At 38.7% G+C, this 17609-nt stretch overlaps 2 protein-coding genes across 2 annotated transcripts; both read right to left on the bottom strand.

Annotated features, from left to right (window-relative positions):
- Window positions 1-2271: 2271 nt before the first annotated feature.
- Window positions 2272-12190, bottom strand: kiss1rb (KISS1 receptor b). The gene is given in 11 exon segments (XM_074560016.2): window positions 2272-2837; window positions 3600-3740; window positions 3836-4037; window positions 4039-4078; window positions 4586-4753; window positions 8306-8344; window positions 8347-8545; window positions 8857-10504; window positions 11069-11513; window positions 11900-11960; window positions 12053-12190. Coding segments are annotated over 7 exon segments (999 nt in total). The 5' UTR covers window positions 8519-8545; window positions 8857-10504; window positions 11069-11513; window positions 11900-11960; window positions 12053-12190; the 3' UTR covers window positions 2272-2600.
- Window positions 12191-12244: 54 nt separating this feature from the next.
- Window positions 12245-17521, bottom strand: isca1 (iron-sulfur cluster assembly 1). The gene is made up of 4 exons (XM_004546941.5): window positions 17369-17521; window positions 15573-15626; window positions 13967-14072; window positions 12245-13280 (listed from the first exon to the last, which is right to left on the bottom strand). The coding sequence occupies exons 1-4, from the start codon at window positions 17447-17449 to the stop codon at window positions 13132-13134; spliced, it is 390 nt and encodes a 129-aa protein (XP_004546998.1). The 5' UTR covers window positions 17450-17521; the 3' UTR covers window positions 12245-13131.
- Between the last annotated feature and the right edge of the window lie 88 nt (window positions 17522-17609).

Raw genomic sequence — 17609 nt, 5'->3', positions numbered from 1 at the left:
AAATTATGCACAAAAGGAATTACTAACGTAAAAAAAGTGGTTTTATTTATATATGTTTATATATAAATATATGCGGTGGCCCCTAGAGACAAAACACGTACAAACTCCAAAACACATTTCTAGCATGAACTGAACTTCCAAAGCAGAGCTACTAGATCACTTAAATTACACAATTGAAAGCATGTGTGTATTGTTTGTGTATTTATACACAGGCACTCAAATATATTCAAATAATTAAAAAAAAAGTTCATCTACCTGTTACTATCACACACCAAATCCGGTCGTTGGTACTTGCTGGCTTGTGTAGCCACAAGATAACAAAAGCTCAACACTGCGCCCAGCATCCTGGAGCACTTCTGTTGTCTTTTGTACGTGTTTTGAGTTTTTATGTGCTTCTGAGTTTTTACGTGCTTCGGAGTTTGTACGTGTTTTGGAGTTTTTTCGTGTTTTGGAGTTTGTACGTGTTTTTACGTGTTTTGGAGTTTGTACATGCTTCAGAGTTCGTACGTGATTTGAAGTTTGTATGTGCTTTGTCTCTAGGGACCACTGTAAATATACTTTTATTTATTCACGCCACATAAAATGTAATAAATAAATCATATAATACAAAAATCAACTATTCACATTTCAACTTTTAACTATTTAAATTTTCAGCTGTTTCCTTTTACAAATTTAAAGTGAAAACAACACAAAACACTGCAAACCACAACGCAATTAAATATAAATTAAAATATGAAAACAAAAAGAAGATGCACATTCTCTGTCATATGGGCCCGCATGAATCCGCACTTTCTGAATCCTTTATCATCTGCAACCGAAAATAGTTGTGGATGATTACTATACCTTTCTAATGTGACGTTGTTGTCCCTGGCTCTCTTTCTCTCTCTCTCCCTCTGGCTCTGTTCCTGTGCTACTGAGTGTAGCTACCGCCCCTCCCCCCTCTGCCCAGCGTAAAGCACAAGGCTCGCGTGCAGAGTGAAGCGGAAAAAAAGTGCGAGAGAGAGGGTGAGAGAAAGAAAAAAAAAAACCCACGTGACGGCTCGCGATAAGGAGCCGGCTCTAGTCGTTCACGTCAAAGAACCGGCTCTAAGAGCCATTTCGTTCGCGAACGACCCATCACTAGAGTGCACCGTCACGCCACCGAAAATGTGAGCGAGCAAAACTTCAAGTCTCAAGTAATTTGAAAGCACTTTACACGTATAGCAGGAAGAGCACTGGTTGCTCTTTCGCAGTATCCTGTTTATTCAATGATCAATTAATCAATGCTGCAGGAATTTGGAATATTGCTTGCCAGCATGAATTGATTCTGCAAAGTTATGGCATTGAGAAGAGGAGGAATAACAACATCCCATAGAGCTTATATGGAACCTCTCATATTGTGTCCGTGCCTGGATAAGAAAGAAAGAGTTTCAACATTTAGACACATTTTGATCAAATGTTTCCTTATTATCCTGATAGCTTCTGATTACTTTTCATAGAACTATGTTTCAGCGTTCTATTTTTTTCCTATTTTGATGTATTGTGTCTAACTGCACACTATAGAAGGAGAAAAACACACTTTCTACTTATAAATACCACTGAACAGATTATTTCCCCCCACAACAGCAAAACATCTGAAGAGCAGAATATTAACGGGGTTTAATGGAGACAAGTCGCATGCGCTCACAGCTGCTTCCTCAAAAAGTCAACATCAAAAGAGACTACATAGGGTAGCATCGTGGAAAAAAAAACAAAATATAATATATCCGAGCAAACAAACGCAACATATTGTGTTTTCCTTCAGATTTGATTCTGTCTAATATCTGCAATGATAGAGAAAATGAACATCCCACAGTGTCTTTTACACATCTGCTCTCTGTAAGGATGGACGTAAAGACGTAAATGCCCTTCGTCTGAAGTCACTCTCACCAGTAGCTGCACACTGTACCACCTTGTCACACACAATTGACAAAAAAGACACGGTTTTCACTATTTGAATCTAAACTTTGATCTCTTCTTAATCCTAACCAAACTCAAACGCAGACTGATATGTATTTGTTATATATTTGTCCTCAAAATAACAACATTTCCCACAGTCAAAGGTGGAAGTGTGAACATGAGCATTTTTAAAAAAGATGAGATGAAAGTAAACAAACGTTTGAAAATGTAAGCACAACAGACTAAATTGAGTCAGTTTGAGTGTTTACTGCACAGTATTGCACAGAGTGTTGTGTTACCAAAGATTCAGCAAGACAATTTTCTATCAAATGGAAATAGTCCATTGCAGTTGCTGTTGGCACAGTTTGGGGTTTTTTCTACGAAGTTGTAACAAAGGTAAAACCAGAAGCTCTAGCAGTCAGGCTGACAGCATTAATTTAACCGTAACTTAGAAAAGCGTGACAGAGATAATTGTATTTCAGCAGCTCGTGAAACACACGAGACTCGCTTGACCGGTTTGTCCCTTTTTAGAGATCACATGGAATTATACAATGTTTCAGTGTGTGTGTGTGGGTGTGTGCATGTCCAAGCAAACATACACTACAGTGATCAGACTGCTCTCATCTCAGGAGAAAGTATAAATAAACAATGAGTGCACCGTGTCCAAATGCTCAGCATGGCCTTTAGGGGCCAGATGAAAGAAAGTGCATCTCTGCTTCTCCTTTGGGTGCCTGATGATCCGTCTCTACTCCTTCCTCTGCGTCTGTGTTTCCCACTCTGACTCTCCCTCTTGAGCGCCACAGCAAAATGGCAGGGAAGGCATGCTTGAAAGCCTTTCTAAAGTTGTTGCCCGTGAAAGCATACACAAACGGGTTTACAGAGGAGTTGGAGCAAGACATGCAGTGACCCCAAATCTTCAGCTGTGAATGCAAAATTAAGGCGCACTCGATTTTCAAGTTTTTCAATTCAAATCACAACACCAGTCAGCTCAAGGTGCTTAATATTGTAAAGAACCTACAATAATGTTGGACTATTGGAAGGAAAAACTCCGTCTTAACAGGAAGAAACCTGTGGCAGATGAAAATAATCGAACGCTGTCGCTGTTTTTAAAGCGACAGCATCGGTTTCTGTCATCACAGTACTTTTGTTCACTGTCACACCTTTAAGAGCTACACTAAGACTGTATACTCACCTAGTGACACCCTGAAAATGACACTCCCTAGCACTCCCCACCCCTGGCATTTGATAGACATAGATCCTGAGAAAAAAAAAGTAAATTCTGGGTGTATTTGACTTTGTTCTGAGGTTCTAGCGAGGAGCCAAGGGTTAGCTGCACCAGCGATGACACCTGTTAGGGGTTTTGCAAACTTCCCTACATCTGGATCTTCTTGTCATTTCTTGCTAGATATTTTCACAACAACAAACTTCAATGGGATAACCAAACATCTGAGTAATAGTTTTGTAGTTGTAGTTTTCCCAAAACCTTGACAACAATAAAAAAAATTGCGGTCTTCCTGTTAAAAGGGAGCTCTTCCTCCCCATCACCCTGCTTGACAGCTGGTTGTTTGGGTTTTCTTTTTAATACTGTAGGATATTGATTTTGCATTTATTGTATTGAGCTGGTGTTACATATAAAACAAAAATGAAACGATGACCATCTAATCAGTAATAAAAGAGATCACCTTATATAGGATGTAACTCTGGAGGCCAAAAGCTTGCAGGAGGATGCAAACCTGGATCGGCCCCCAACAGACGAGGAATAGAGACACCATCACCACCACCATGCGAGAGACTCGCGCCCATACTGCTACTGCACGATTTAACTGGATTAAAGGAGGCATTGCCAAGTCTTTGTAATTAAAAGGAATATTTGAAATTCTCTGTGGATTTAATATGTGAAAAATAAATAATTTCCTACTTGGTAGCCACTGCCAATGGGATTCATGTTGGGCTGGCCCATCCGCTTGAGCATGATGGCATAACACACAGTGATGGTAAGCAGGGGTAAGAGGTAGACAGCTAGAAAGCTGTAGATGGTGAAAGCTCTCTGGAGATGGGCAGAGGGAAAAACATCATTGCAGTATGTCTGAGGACCGAACCAGCAGTATCCCACCTCCAGCGACAGGGATGGACAGAAGAGGGGACATGGCATGTAGTTTTCCTTCTTATACTGTGGCAAATAAAAAATAACAAGAAGCACTCAGAGAAGTGCAAACCTTCGCGAAGGCAGCTCACTCTCTGGACAGGATTTACCTTTGAGGGAACAGTACTGCATTTTGTGTATATTCATTTTGTTGTATTTGTTCTTTGAAATGTACTTTAAGATGTTTGTAATCCAAGTAAAATCCTATAAGTGTAGCAGATGTTTGTTTTGATTACACAAACCTTATATAGGAGAAGATAATGGATAATAGGTCATCTCTTTCCCGTAGTATATTTTCATTCTTTTCTATCCTATAAGATGTTTTGGGGTCCTAAATTATAAAACTTTCTGACAAAGTTTTATCAGAATTAATTAAAAACTTTTTGAGAATGGTGTTTATAGACAGAAAAACAAGCACACATCAATTATTGGATAATTAATTGTCCATTAAATTCATGGATTAAATAACTAGAGTCCTATTTGTGATGTGGGTGCACATGTGTGCATGGTATGTTTGTATGATACCTATTCAGATAGACAGGGAGATGGCCAGAGCCCTCCGAGGCGTCCGATGTCTCAGAGATTGCAGAGGGTACAAAGTCACGTAGCAGCAGTCGACACTCATTGCTGACAGAGTGACACATGTCGCCTGTGCAGTCACCTGAAAACCAGGAACACAAGGTATGTCTGTTACTAGGCAAGGCAAGGCAAGTTTATTTGTATAGCACAATTCAACAACAAGGTGGTTCAAAGTGCTTTACAGAGACATTAGAAACAAAAACAAATAAAAAGTATGATTTAAAATTGATTAAAACAAGCAAACAAACAAACTAACTAAATAACAAACAAACAAAACAGTATGTAAAAAAAAAATCAAAACAGATAAAATCAGAACAATAGATAAAATCAGTAGTTAAAATGTAAGTTTTGAAGTTTAAGCTTAAAAGTGTGGATTTGGTGTTACTATCACTGTGCAACAAAACATTTTTAAATCTGTGGTGTCTGGTGTATTTTATTGTGTTATATCTTGTAGAAAGTGAAACTACGAGAAATATATGCAATTAATGTGTTGGGAATTTTGAGTATTTGTGTTCATACAGGGAGTGCAGAATTATTAGGCAAATGAGTATTTTGTCCACATCATCCTCTTCATGCATGTTGTCTTACTCCAAGCTGTATAGGCTCGAAAGCCTACTACCAATTAAGCATATTAGGTGATGTGCATCTCTGTAATGAGAAGGGGTGTGGTCTAATGACATCAACAGCCTATATCAGGTGTGCATAATTATTAGGCAACGTCCTTTCCTTTGGCAAAATGGGTCAAAAGAAGGACTTGACAGGCTCAGAAAAGTCAAAAATAGTGAGATATCTTGCAGAGGGATGCAGCAGTCTCAAACTTGCAAAGCTTCTGAAGCGTGATCATCGAACAATCAAGCGTTTCATTCAAAATAGTCAACAGCGTCGCAAGAAGCGTGTGGAAAAACCAAGGCGCAAAATAACTGCCCATGAACTGAGAAAAGTCAATCGTGCAGCTGCCAAGATGCCACTTGCCACCAGTTTGGCCATATTTCAGAGCTGCAACATCACTGGAGTGCCCAAAAGCACACGGTGTGCAATACTCAGAGACATGGCCAAGGTAAGAAAGGCTGAAAGACGACCACCACTGAACAAGACACACAAGCTGAAACGTCAAGACTGATTTTTCTAAGGTTTTATGGACTGATGAAATGAGAGTGAGTCTTGATGGGCCAGATGGATGGGCCCGTGGCTGGATTGGTAAAGGGCAGAGAGCTCCAGTCCGACTCAGACGCCAGCAAGGTGGAGGTGGAGTACTGGTTTGGGCTGGTATCATCAAAGATGAGCTTGTGGGGACTTTTCGGGTTGAGGATGGAGTCAAGCTCAACTCCCAGTCCTACTGCCAGTTTCTGGAAGACACCTTGAAGAAGGTGGTACAGGAAGAAGTCTGCATCCTTCAAGAAAAACATGATTTTCATGCAGGACAATGCTCCATCACACGCGTCCAAGTACTCCACAGCGTGGCTGGCAAGAAAGGGTATAAAAGAAGAAAAACTAATGACATGGCCACCTTGTTCACCTGATCTGAACCCCATTGAGAACCTGTGGTCCATCATCAAATGTGAGATTTACAAGGAGGGAAAACAGTACACCTCTCTGAACAGAGAGGTGTACTGTTGGTTGCTGTGGTTGCTGCTGCACGCAATGTTGATGGTGAACAGATCAAAACACAGACAGAATCCATGGATGGCAGGCTTTTGAGTGTCCTTGCAAAGAAAGGTGGCTATATTAGTCGCTGATTTGTTTTTGAATGTCAGAAATGTATATTTGTGAATGTGGAGATGTTATATTGGTGTCACTGGTAAAAATAAATAATTGAAATGGGTATATATTTGTTTTTTGTTAAGTTGCCTAATAATTATGCACAGTAATAGTCACCTGCACACACAGATATCCCCCTAAAATAGCTAAAACTAAAAACAAACTAAAAACTACTTTCAAAAGCATTCAGCTTTGATATTAATGCGTTTTTTGGGTTCATTGAGAACATGGTTGTTGTTCAATAATAAAATTATTCCTCAAAAATACAACTTGCCTAATAATTCTGCACTCCCTGTAATATCGAGGAGCTTATCTGGGCACTAAATAGACCTTTGCTCAATGTCACAGTCTTCTTTTCAGATGAAGGTAAATTTGGCATTTTATTTGGAAATCAAGGTCTAGAGTCTGGAGGAAGAGTAGAGAGGCCCAGAAACCAAGGTGTTCAGCATGCTATGTCGTCTTCTGATGTTGTAACTGGTCTCAGCCAGAAGAACATTTCATTCTTTGATCTGCTAACAAGCATTATGGAGATCCAGTTTTCCTTTTCGAGCAGCACCTGCCCACAGTACTAAACATCTAATAACATAACATGCTGACCATGTTATTACTGCTTGATTTGATAGATAACTGGCCTGACCTGGCCTAACTGGCCTCACAGGATCTATGGGGTATTGTCAGGAAGAACGGGAAAAATATACAACCCCAAAAAAGGAGCCGAATGCTGCCATCAAAGCAACCCAGGCTTTAAAAAAAACACAGCAGTGCCACAAGCTGATTGAGCCGTGCTATGCTGCACAAATGGGGGTTATATGGTAGGATGTTTCTTAACAAGTGGTTCAAGTGGTATAACCTTATTTACAGCTATGATTTACTTATGTAGTTTAATCAGATGCCTCATGTGTAATCATCTGATGTGTCTTAGAAAGTTGGGGATGTCTACAGATAGTAATGCCATTGCCAAAGAGACTGGATGGCTACGCTACATAACTGATAGTTATGGGTATTCATTCAGTGGTGATTCTGGGCATTTTTCAAAGACAGAAGGAAGTTGAACTAACAGGCATGAAGCTGTGCTCCTCATCAGCTTGTGTAAGTAAAGAACTTTTAAACTTGAAAAATCTGTCAAGGAAGACTTATCTTTCACAGAAATTTCAACTGCATGAGCAACACAAAGGACATAAACCAGGAATTTTTAATGTAACTTTGACAGCCTTATTTATTATTTTTATTAATTTGATGTTAACCTGGATGTTATGGCAGTGCTTTTTTATTAGCAGTATTTTAATTTTAGCCAATTATTAAACTGATATTGTGTACCAGCTATCAAAGTGCAAATTTTTTTTTATTTTTATAAGTGTAAATTCAAAAAAGTATTTTTTTTTTCAGTATTTTTCTTTCTCTTTTTTTTTTTGCATTATTTGGAAGCTGCACATTAGTTATCTGATGTACTTTGTATAATGAGCTAATGTCTCACTGGACTTTTCAATTATATTATTATTGCAGAACACTTACATGGTGTTTGAATTAACATCTGTTGAAGTCATTAACATCATTAATGTTGAACAGTTAATGGTGACTGATATTCTGTTTCAATTCTGTTGCCACTCTCATTTTTCCAGCCTGTCATAGTTTCTGTGTAGTGTATCTCACTTGCTGAAGAAGTCTTTTACATGTCTTAGCATTTATTTTTATTTCATTGTTAATGGCTTTTCATGGTAAATATTTAAATTAAAGGAATCAAAGGGACAGAACAGCAGAGTTACTGTTTTGTTTTTTTATTCAATCATATGTTAAACAAATTTTGGTTTTATTTACATTTGAAAAAATAAAACATTTCATGGAACAGTTAAAACAAGCAAACATATGAGAGCTTCTTTCTAAAAACTGCAGTGTTTCAGAGATATTTACCTATAAAGAAATTGGCAACAGTCTTCATCTTCTGGTGATAACATGGATCACTAAAGAGTTCCCAACTAGACCGACCAGCATGATGAAGCCAAAGAGAGTGGGGACCAGCCAGGCATTAACCAGCACCGGTGGCCCTTGGCCTGTCAGAGTTGCAGACTTGTTGCATACAGACAAACACTCTGGACCGTGATCAGAGTCTGATTCCACCATCATCTTCACGCATCAAAGCCAATGATATTTCTGCAATAAATATAAACATATCAGTGTATAATTCTCAATATAAAAGCAGAGTGCAAGAAATGCAAAAGAACAAAGACAACAGAGATTTTAAATCAAATAACCAAGACGTGAATGAAAACTATCAGCTTCAATTTAGGTGGTTTAACAAAAGTATTAGATGACATGTTTTGACATTTGAGATACTTTTATACATTTGTATTTATTTTTAGAAAACTGAAAATAATTGGACAGGACTGTATGGCATCAAGTAAAGATAAACTAATATATAAGCAAATTTAGTGATTTTTTTTTTAACAATAAGCTTCTCTTACCTGTGATGTGCTTATTTGCTTCGGCAGTGCTCCTCTCTTTGCGTTCTAAACCAAGGTGATGGATTCTCTGCAGGTCTGACATGAAAAGACTGTTATACACCACTAGACCTGGTGGGTTGGCATGTAGGAAATGATGGACGATTTGTTTTGCTTTGCGTCATTTATGTATGTGTGTGTGTGTGTGTGTGTGTGTGTGTGTGTGTGTAAGAGTGAGAGAGACTCAATATCATTACCTGTAATTAACCAGGACTGGGTGACCTTGTAAAAGCTAAAATTGTTTCTATTTCCTCGTCAGGTTAATGTTAATAAGCTGTTGCCTCTGTGCCAAGTGAAAAGAGTCACTATGCTCAAAATTTGTGTCTTATGAGCAAGTCTGTTGAGTCCAGATAAGTGGAAGAGAATGGATCTATCATTATCAAACTTTCTGAAAGTCTTTCAGAAATGTTATTTAGATATTGCCACACATTTTCAGTCAAGCTGATAAATCTGACCATTTTCAGTTTTCTTTTTATTACTAATGTTTTTAAACCACTAAACACTGACCTATGAATCATTCAAATATATAAAAATGGATGAAAAAAGTAATTTGCTTCTACATACAATAGATAAGTACAGTTTTAAATTGTATCTTTAGGTTCTTTGTTATTAGCAGCCTACTGTAAAAGTACATAACTTGTTTCCAATTCATTAGTTAAATCTGCAAAAACATAAACGATAATACAGATTGATAGTCAGTGTAATATTACTTATTCACCAAAAAGTTGATTCCTGAAGAACTATTAGCTAAAAATGTGGCATATATTGGTGTGGTGTGTACTGTGCTTAAAATAACGGACAAATGGAGGACAAAAAGAAGCAGGGCTAAAAAAACAACAACAAAAAAACAAAAAGACCCAGAAACATTCTCAGGTGACAGGTGAGTATTAAGAAGCCACTCTTGAGGAAGGTAAACAGGGAGACAATGCTGAGGTACGCCACTTTACACAAGATCTGCACAGCTTGATCTCTCGCCACCTCCGGTACAATTAACTGTTATTGGAGCTCTCATTAGAACCTTTGAAGCCTTGGCTGAAAAGTAACAAGTAAACCTTGCCAGTTTCACAATGTCATACACAGAAAAAGATGCATTTGAGTATATAATCCATGTCTGTTTTTGTTGTTTGACATATTAACCTGGCCACTAAACACTTAAAAATTATTTTTGCATGAAACAATAAGAAACATGTTTGTGCTGAGATGTCTTTATAAATCTGCATATTTTATTTTTACTTTTTGGGTGAAAAAAATATCTAACTTTATTCCCTGCATATCTAATAATGATTTTAGTGGATATTTCATATTATTAGGACTATGCTTTTCAAGTCTCAGAATGCTTTATGGAACATGGTACCATTCTGACACGTAATTATACATTTCTTGCCTCAATGACCACTCTGCCACTGAGTGTTAGTGCTAGTTTCATTTGCAGTTTATTTCTTCTGTCAGTCTTGAACTTTCCTAAGCATTAAAGAAGAACATTCTGACTGGTGGTGTGAAGTTTTCCAAGGTGTCTGAGATTTCCTCAGGGCTCCAGATTTCTTTGAGGCACCCAAAAACAGCTTCTTCTGGAGGTCCAGTAAATCCTTGAAGAACCATTTGTTGGTTGTCCCTGAACCAGGATGAAGCAACAGTCAGTGAAGGATCTATCGCTGATCTAGTAATTATATGTATCAAAATATTTCCAATTTTTATTAAAAAATTTTCCAATTTTTTGATAAGTCTGGAGTTCCATCATGTGAATCATCTCCCATTCTTAATCTCACTGGGAATTTACAAACATTTTAACATCTCACATTTATTATTATTTATTATGATTTTCAACAAATATTTGCTCATGAAAAATCCATGAGAAACTAGTTTTCAGATCTTAGATATTCTTTTGTCAGTTTCAATAAAGTATGCATCTTTGCCTAGGTTTGTGGCTAACCAAATGTATGTCAGTGTATGGAAAGTTATAAAAACTGCTCTCCTGCAGTTTTTCATTAAAAAATGGAATACTCAAAATCTAGATGTCCACCCAACTAATACTGATATATAACACACTTAACTAAGCTGTAACTGCATAATAGCCATGGCTACTATTCAACCTTAGAGCAGTTAAGAGCAGTGAACTTGTTCAGCCTAGTTCACCCTAACCTACATGTGACAGTTGCAGCTACAACTGTTTACTGACCAGTTTGGGGAAACTGTTTAGGCAGCAGACATTGTGGTTCACGTTGCTCCCGTTTCCTCCAAGCCTGCACTCCTAGGATGTACGGATATATCTCTTGCTTTTCAAGCTGTTCTGAGTCAGAGGCAAAGATCTCTGATTTTTCCACCAGGTGTGCAAAGAGGACTGGATCTGGGAATGATAACGTGGGTTGCTTTTGTCCCGCCTGAGATGCAGGGATGCAGGCAAGAACGAGTACCGGAGCACTGAAGCTTTCTCTCAGATGATCTTGCCTCTCATACTGACACGTGGACAGCTGACAGAGTTTTTTAGGGAGGACAGCTCTAGATCTGAAGTTCCCATGGTTGTAAGAAGTTCCTGGCTCTGTGATGGAGAGGCTGATGTTAGCATGAATGCTCTCATTGGGTGATGTTTTCCTCTCAGCTAAACCCTTTAATAACTCTGAAATCTAAGACACACAAAAGACACTGGTACATGAGGGGTTTCACAAAAAAAAAAAATGCACAAGGCAATCAAATATTTCAGCCATCATTCATGACCCATAGCTAGAGCCTAGCCCAGCTACTGTTCCAATTCATTTGTGATGTAGAACTTTACTGGGAGCTGTTCTTGAGTCTTTCTGACAAAGAGCAGTTGTTTCCTGATGAGTTTCAGAAATTCTTTCAGTGTTCATGTTATTTTAAGTAACACTTAAGACTAGGACCATTTAGATTTGGCAATGGTTAATGAAAAATCATGGACTGATGCTGGTGTTTGGGAAACACCTCAGAGAAATCAGGGGAAACTAGAACTAGATAAAAAGGCAATCTTTCTACACATACTGATTTTTAATACCTTGAGCTCATAAGACTCTCTGCTGCCATCCTTGTTTTGACTGTCCATGACTGTAGAACACCTACAATATAAGCAACAATAAAGTGAACTGAAATTGCATCATTTCACTGTTAAAGCTCTAAAATAGAGTTGAATCTTTCACAATGACAGTACCTCCCTCTCTGTCTCCAGCCTGGCTACAAAATGTAGGCAAAAAAAGGCCAAAGGCAGGTGGGCAGCAGGCTCAAGTAACTGGACTCTGTGGCACAGCAGTGACACAGAATCACATCTCCATGACAACTGTGATGATTCTGACAGTAACAGGTGGTCAGAGTCCTACATGCAAACAGAACATGAAGCACAGGCTGCGGTGTGATCCATTTAATCTTCTTTCATATATACACTGACATATTGCACAGGTTACAAATCTTAAGAGCATCTATACAAACAAAATCCTGGCTTTCATCAAGCAAAAAGAAAAAACAGAAACTTCATGTTTCACTTGAGGGATGCATATTTTGTGCGGGTTTTTTTGTGCGTATATTGTTGTTGTTCAAGGGATTTAAAATCTTAGTTATTTACACACAGAGATAAATACATACTTTTCAAAAAGCTTTTACAAACTGATAAAACAGTTTCAAGACACTCAAGCTCTTCCACTTCTGCATACTACTGGTACATGACCCTGGATAATAGCACACCTTAAAGGCGTGTTTGTCAAACAGCTGATTGTTGGCTTTCTGCAAGTTTTGGAGGACAGATTCAAACGTTGAAACATCATGCTTCATCCTTTTGTTTAACAGTGTAAATCCCATCTGATCTCAGCTTTAGTGAACATGTTCTCAGAACATGTATCATTTTCTCCTCACACAAGCCATGGCAGGACCTGACTGAATTTATGAAATAACATAGCTTTAACCTAAAAAGTCATTTCTTTTGAGGTCCTAAGAGATTTTTTTTTTTAAAGTTGCAGAGCCGAGTATAAACAGTTGTCTACATCAGAGGTATCTGAACCTAAAAATCGTTTTTGTCAAGATGGTTCTGACTACATCAATTGCATTACAATCTTCTAAGCATCAATATGCATACATGGATTTCATGACTACATATGCACGAGTGGTTTGCAGGAGAGCAGTGGTAGTAACTCAAGGATGCCCACATCTCAAAGGTTCCCTTACATCAGACTTCCTTGTCAGTCTTTATCAGTGAGACAGGGTCTGGAGCAGGGAAGGGGGACTGAGGCGCCATAGTGCTCATATGTTGAAGCTTTCTCCACAACCACATGTGCCTTTGATGTTAGGGTTGTTGAAGACAAATTCACTAGACAGCTTTGACTCCACAAAGTCCATCTCAGTTCCCAGAAGGGTCAGCTGGGCCTTCTTCGCTATAAACACTCTTACACCTGAAAAAAGGTCAGAACAATGTCATCACTACTATCAGGTTACAGCCTTATGGTCGGCCCCTATCTAAGAAGTTTAGGGTTGGATTGTTTACAGGCAGTGAAACACAAATAGTACAATCTGTGATAATGTTACAGAAATGGTTTTCTGAAAATGCTCAACTTAACCTAATGTAGATTTCCCTGCATCTCAAGAAGGAAAGCTGTGGAGTTGATGTTAACCAGATTAACCCAGGTTAATATGGCTAAAAGAAAAAATAAATCCTTTGTAAATGACTGAGTTGCTGCCATGCACCACAGTCTGTGTGATGATTATTCACACCAAATTTGGATTGGTTTGAAACAGAAATTGTACGTGGTGAAATTGGAGTGTGCACAGTACAAGTGGTCAAAATGGGACTTTCATTGAGAGACTTACAAACCAAACTATGCTGAAAGGAGTCGAGAGGGGTCCAAGAAGATAAATGGGAGCTCAATGTGAGATCATCTAAATTTAGTTTTGGTTTTTTTTTTAATCTTATTTTTAATCCTGGAACATTTTAAAAATTGCACTTGCTGAACCTGGAAACACATAAAAACCTTAAACTTTTTCAATCAATTACCTTACCCAAGAACCTAGTGTGGCAAACACAATCAGTCTTACAACAAAGTCCTTTCTCAGCTTGGATTCATTATAAAACAAAGCTTACCATCCTGTACTACTTCCTCGTCAGACTTTTCTTTCTCCTTGGTGTAGTCCAGTGTGTAAGTCAGCCCATTACACCCACGTGTTCTCACCCCAACCTTCAAACCAATCTGATGGAGAACCAGATATATGTTAACAGACTTCCCCCCCCCTATTTTTTTGTAATATATGCACTAAAGGAAGGATAAATGATACAAGAAAAAAAATACACCTTCATTGTTTTATTTTTAAACATTATTATACTTCTCAGTAAAATGTTGCAGTTTAATTAGTAAACCGTCTTGACACTACTCATATCTCAAAATGCTTCTTTTGTTCCTGTGAATTTAATGGTAGCAATAATACTTTCTACAGAGGCAAAGCTCACTCTGAATGCTTGAATGTCCCTGTTTTAATTAAATAACTGACAGTTTGAGCTGTAATTCAAAAACCAATTTGCTGACATTAGTAGTCTACTCCCCACAGATATTCCTTATAACATTTTTAAATTTAATTTCAAGTCAAATGATTCATAAAAAAAAGAAGGAAACTTTAGCAAATGAAAAAATAAGGTGAACATGTTGCTGTTTAATCCATACAGACAAAGCTCATTTAGTGATGGGGGTGTATCTATACTGATATGGATTGTGTGCGGTGTTAGGAAGAAAAGAATTTCACACAACATGATGGATATGAAAATTAGCAACCTACAGAAGACTGAATTCAAAGACACCCTGAATATCAAAGTGTAAAAGTTATGCGGCAGGGTAGCCCATTTGGCTGAAATTTCATTGCAGCAACTCAAAATGCTGCTCAGTAGTTTGTATTGCCCCCGCAAGCTTGTATGCATGCTTGACAACGTCGCGCCAGGCTCCCGGGGATCTTATCCCAGATCTGGACAGGGCATCACTGAGCTCCTGGACAGTCTAGGATGGATGTGCCTCCCCAGACAATCACTAACTGACTGCCAAACCGGACATGCTAAAAAAGCAGCATAATGCTCTCCATGGTTTCCTCAAACCCTTTTACATCAGTACATATGTTCAATGAACATACTGAAAAGCACGGGTGGAATTGGGTATGCATTCCTATTCTGTTGCAAATGCCAATCAGTGTGCACAGCGCCCAACAGACGATGTTGGGTCCACCCTCATGAAGTCTGTTTCTGATGGTTTGATCAGAGACATTGACATCAGTGGCCTCATTTTGTAGGGTTGTGGCCATGCTCAATCTGTTCCTCCTTGCACAAAGGAGCAGATACCCACACTGCTAATGAGTTAAGAACTTTTTAAGGCCCCGTCCAGCTCTCCTAGAATCTTATCAATCCTCTTGAGACTGTGCTGGGAGACACTGCAATGGCATACATTAATGTGCCATCCTGGAGGAGTTTAACTACCTGTGCAACCTCTGGAGGGTCCAGGTATATCCTCATCACCTCCCCACTAGTGACACTAACCCTAGTCAAATGCAAAAGTAGTGAAAAATTGTCAGAAAACACGGGAGGGGGAAAAAAATGTCAGTGGACTCCACCTATAAAACTATTCCTGATTTGGAAGTCGCCTCATTGTTGCTCTTCTAGTGCACCTGCTGTTAATTTCATTGATGTTTTATTGGCCATATTCATTACTTACATATTCTGGTCTGTCCTGCAACAACAATCTGATCTTGCTCACTGCTGCTGGAGTCTAAAAGGAGGCAATAGAAGGTTAAAATGTTACTGGCATCAGCTACAATTTACACTGCATTCAGATGCAAACAATTCATTTGGCAAAGGATTGTTTCTAAAAACAACAGAGAAAAATAATGTTTAGCTGCTGTTGAAATAAAATCCACTCTTTACCCCCCCCCCAAAAGGACAGCAGTGTCATAAAATAACCAGAACTTCTGCAACCTCAGCTGTAGCAGTAGTTGCTGAAAGTATCAATGCCAGTGTGTGAGTTCTAATGTGGAGGCATTTGTGACACAAAATACCAATTTCTGTACGCCATTAAATTGTGATCATCTGCATGTGTTGCTGTGTCACAACCCAGAGTTCTTTTAAAATACAAAGTTGTGTACTTATAGGTGTATTTATTGTGCTGGTGTATTTATTACCACACCAGCACAAGGTTAAAAATAACTCATCGTGCCATAGTAATGTATACAGTAAAGAGCAGTGGTAGTAACTCAAGGATGCCCACATCTCAAAGGTTCCCTTACATCAGACTTCCTTGTCAGTCTTTATCAGTGGGTTTTGTGGGTAACGGCAGTCCCCTTATGTAAGGCACCATTTGCAATTGCATTACTGAAGGATGTCCCACTATTTTAAGTACACTTCAGTACACTAATGTTATCAGCAGAAACCACCATGCAAGTACATTATCTTGCAACAGCACTGTTACTAGAGCTCATCAGCTGAAACACCAATAGCTGAGCATATTCATCCCACCCACGAAAACAAGTAATGACTCTGGCCTGTACTGAGAGCTTACTACACGCCAAGTGCACTCTCAGAATTTTATTTACATTAACATTAAATATCACACTAGGTACTTTAAATTTGTCATACATTTATGTACAATTACCTAGTCTGGGAACCCACCCTCCGCTTTGGGGGGATTTTGGTTACAGTATATAATGCAAGCAAAAACCAGAACATGAGCTAAATAGCTATAAAATTGCAATTATTTTGAAAACTACTTCAAAATAATAATTTTACAAGTAATATAAAATTTGTTAACTACTTAAAGTTTATTGGCCAAAAACAGTGAAACCAGACTCGACCCATCTATTTTCTGAGCATGTAGAGTTTACACAGCAAACGAACCAGTGTTACCATTTGGCTTATGGGAAATGTGTCCACTGTTCTTTAGGACTGATACGGGATATGATTCGGGGTGGTTTTTATTCACTGGCGATGCTGCCAACTCTTTGCGAGCCTCAATAATCAAACCTGAGGCTGCAATCAAACCTGTTACAACTTTTACTCCATAATCCACAACATAATAAGGCCAGACACTTTTTTTTCTAAATCCCAAAAGAAGCTTAACTTTATACCGTATGACTTGAAATGGTGACTCTGCTTGATATTACGAACGTCAAGGTACAGAAACTTCAGCAGCACACTAACAAAAGGCGTCTTGACTAGCCACTTATCAGCGTTAGCATCTAGCTGAGCCCAACGTCGTGCTTGCAGAACCGCCACAGTGTTTACTCTAAATATTGTGAATGTCAACGCAACATGAAAAAGTGCAGCGTTACAATAAGGGTCAAGAAAAGTTGATATTAAGTTGATCTGCGTGTAACAGATGATTAGCTAGCTTAGCCAACTTACACAACTAACATCATACCGGACGCAGCCGTTAACCCCAGCCTTATTCGAGCACTATGTACTCACAGCACATAAAGTGCTTCACATGCATGTATAACCAAAAAATTATTAACATACCAGTGTCAACGCCGCTTTTGTGGCCAGTATCTTTCTTTTGCTGACCGCTCGAACGGTCGCTCGCACCACGGATGCAGACATGTTGCTCGCAACTGTAGAAATCACAACATAGGATTGCGCAAGCGTATAAAAACTTAGCAAACGCCCCCAAAGAAATATCCGTCCATCTGATTGGCTACTATTGCGACGGACAGTTGTGGCTGCAAACAGGCTTAGGGGTTAAAATGACAGGATGTCACTG

Source organism: Maylandia zebra, linkage group LG12, assembly GCF_041146795.1.
Source record: "Maylandia zebra isolate NMK-2024a linkage group LG12, Mzebra_GT3a, whole genome shotgun sequence".
NCBI classification, from domain to species: domain Eukaryota; kingdom Metazoa; phylum Chordata; class Actinopteri; order Cichliformes; family Cichlidae; genus Maylandia; species Maylandia zebra.
This window is presented reverse-complemented; position numbering and strand designations above follow the sequence as displayed.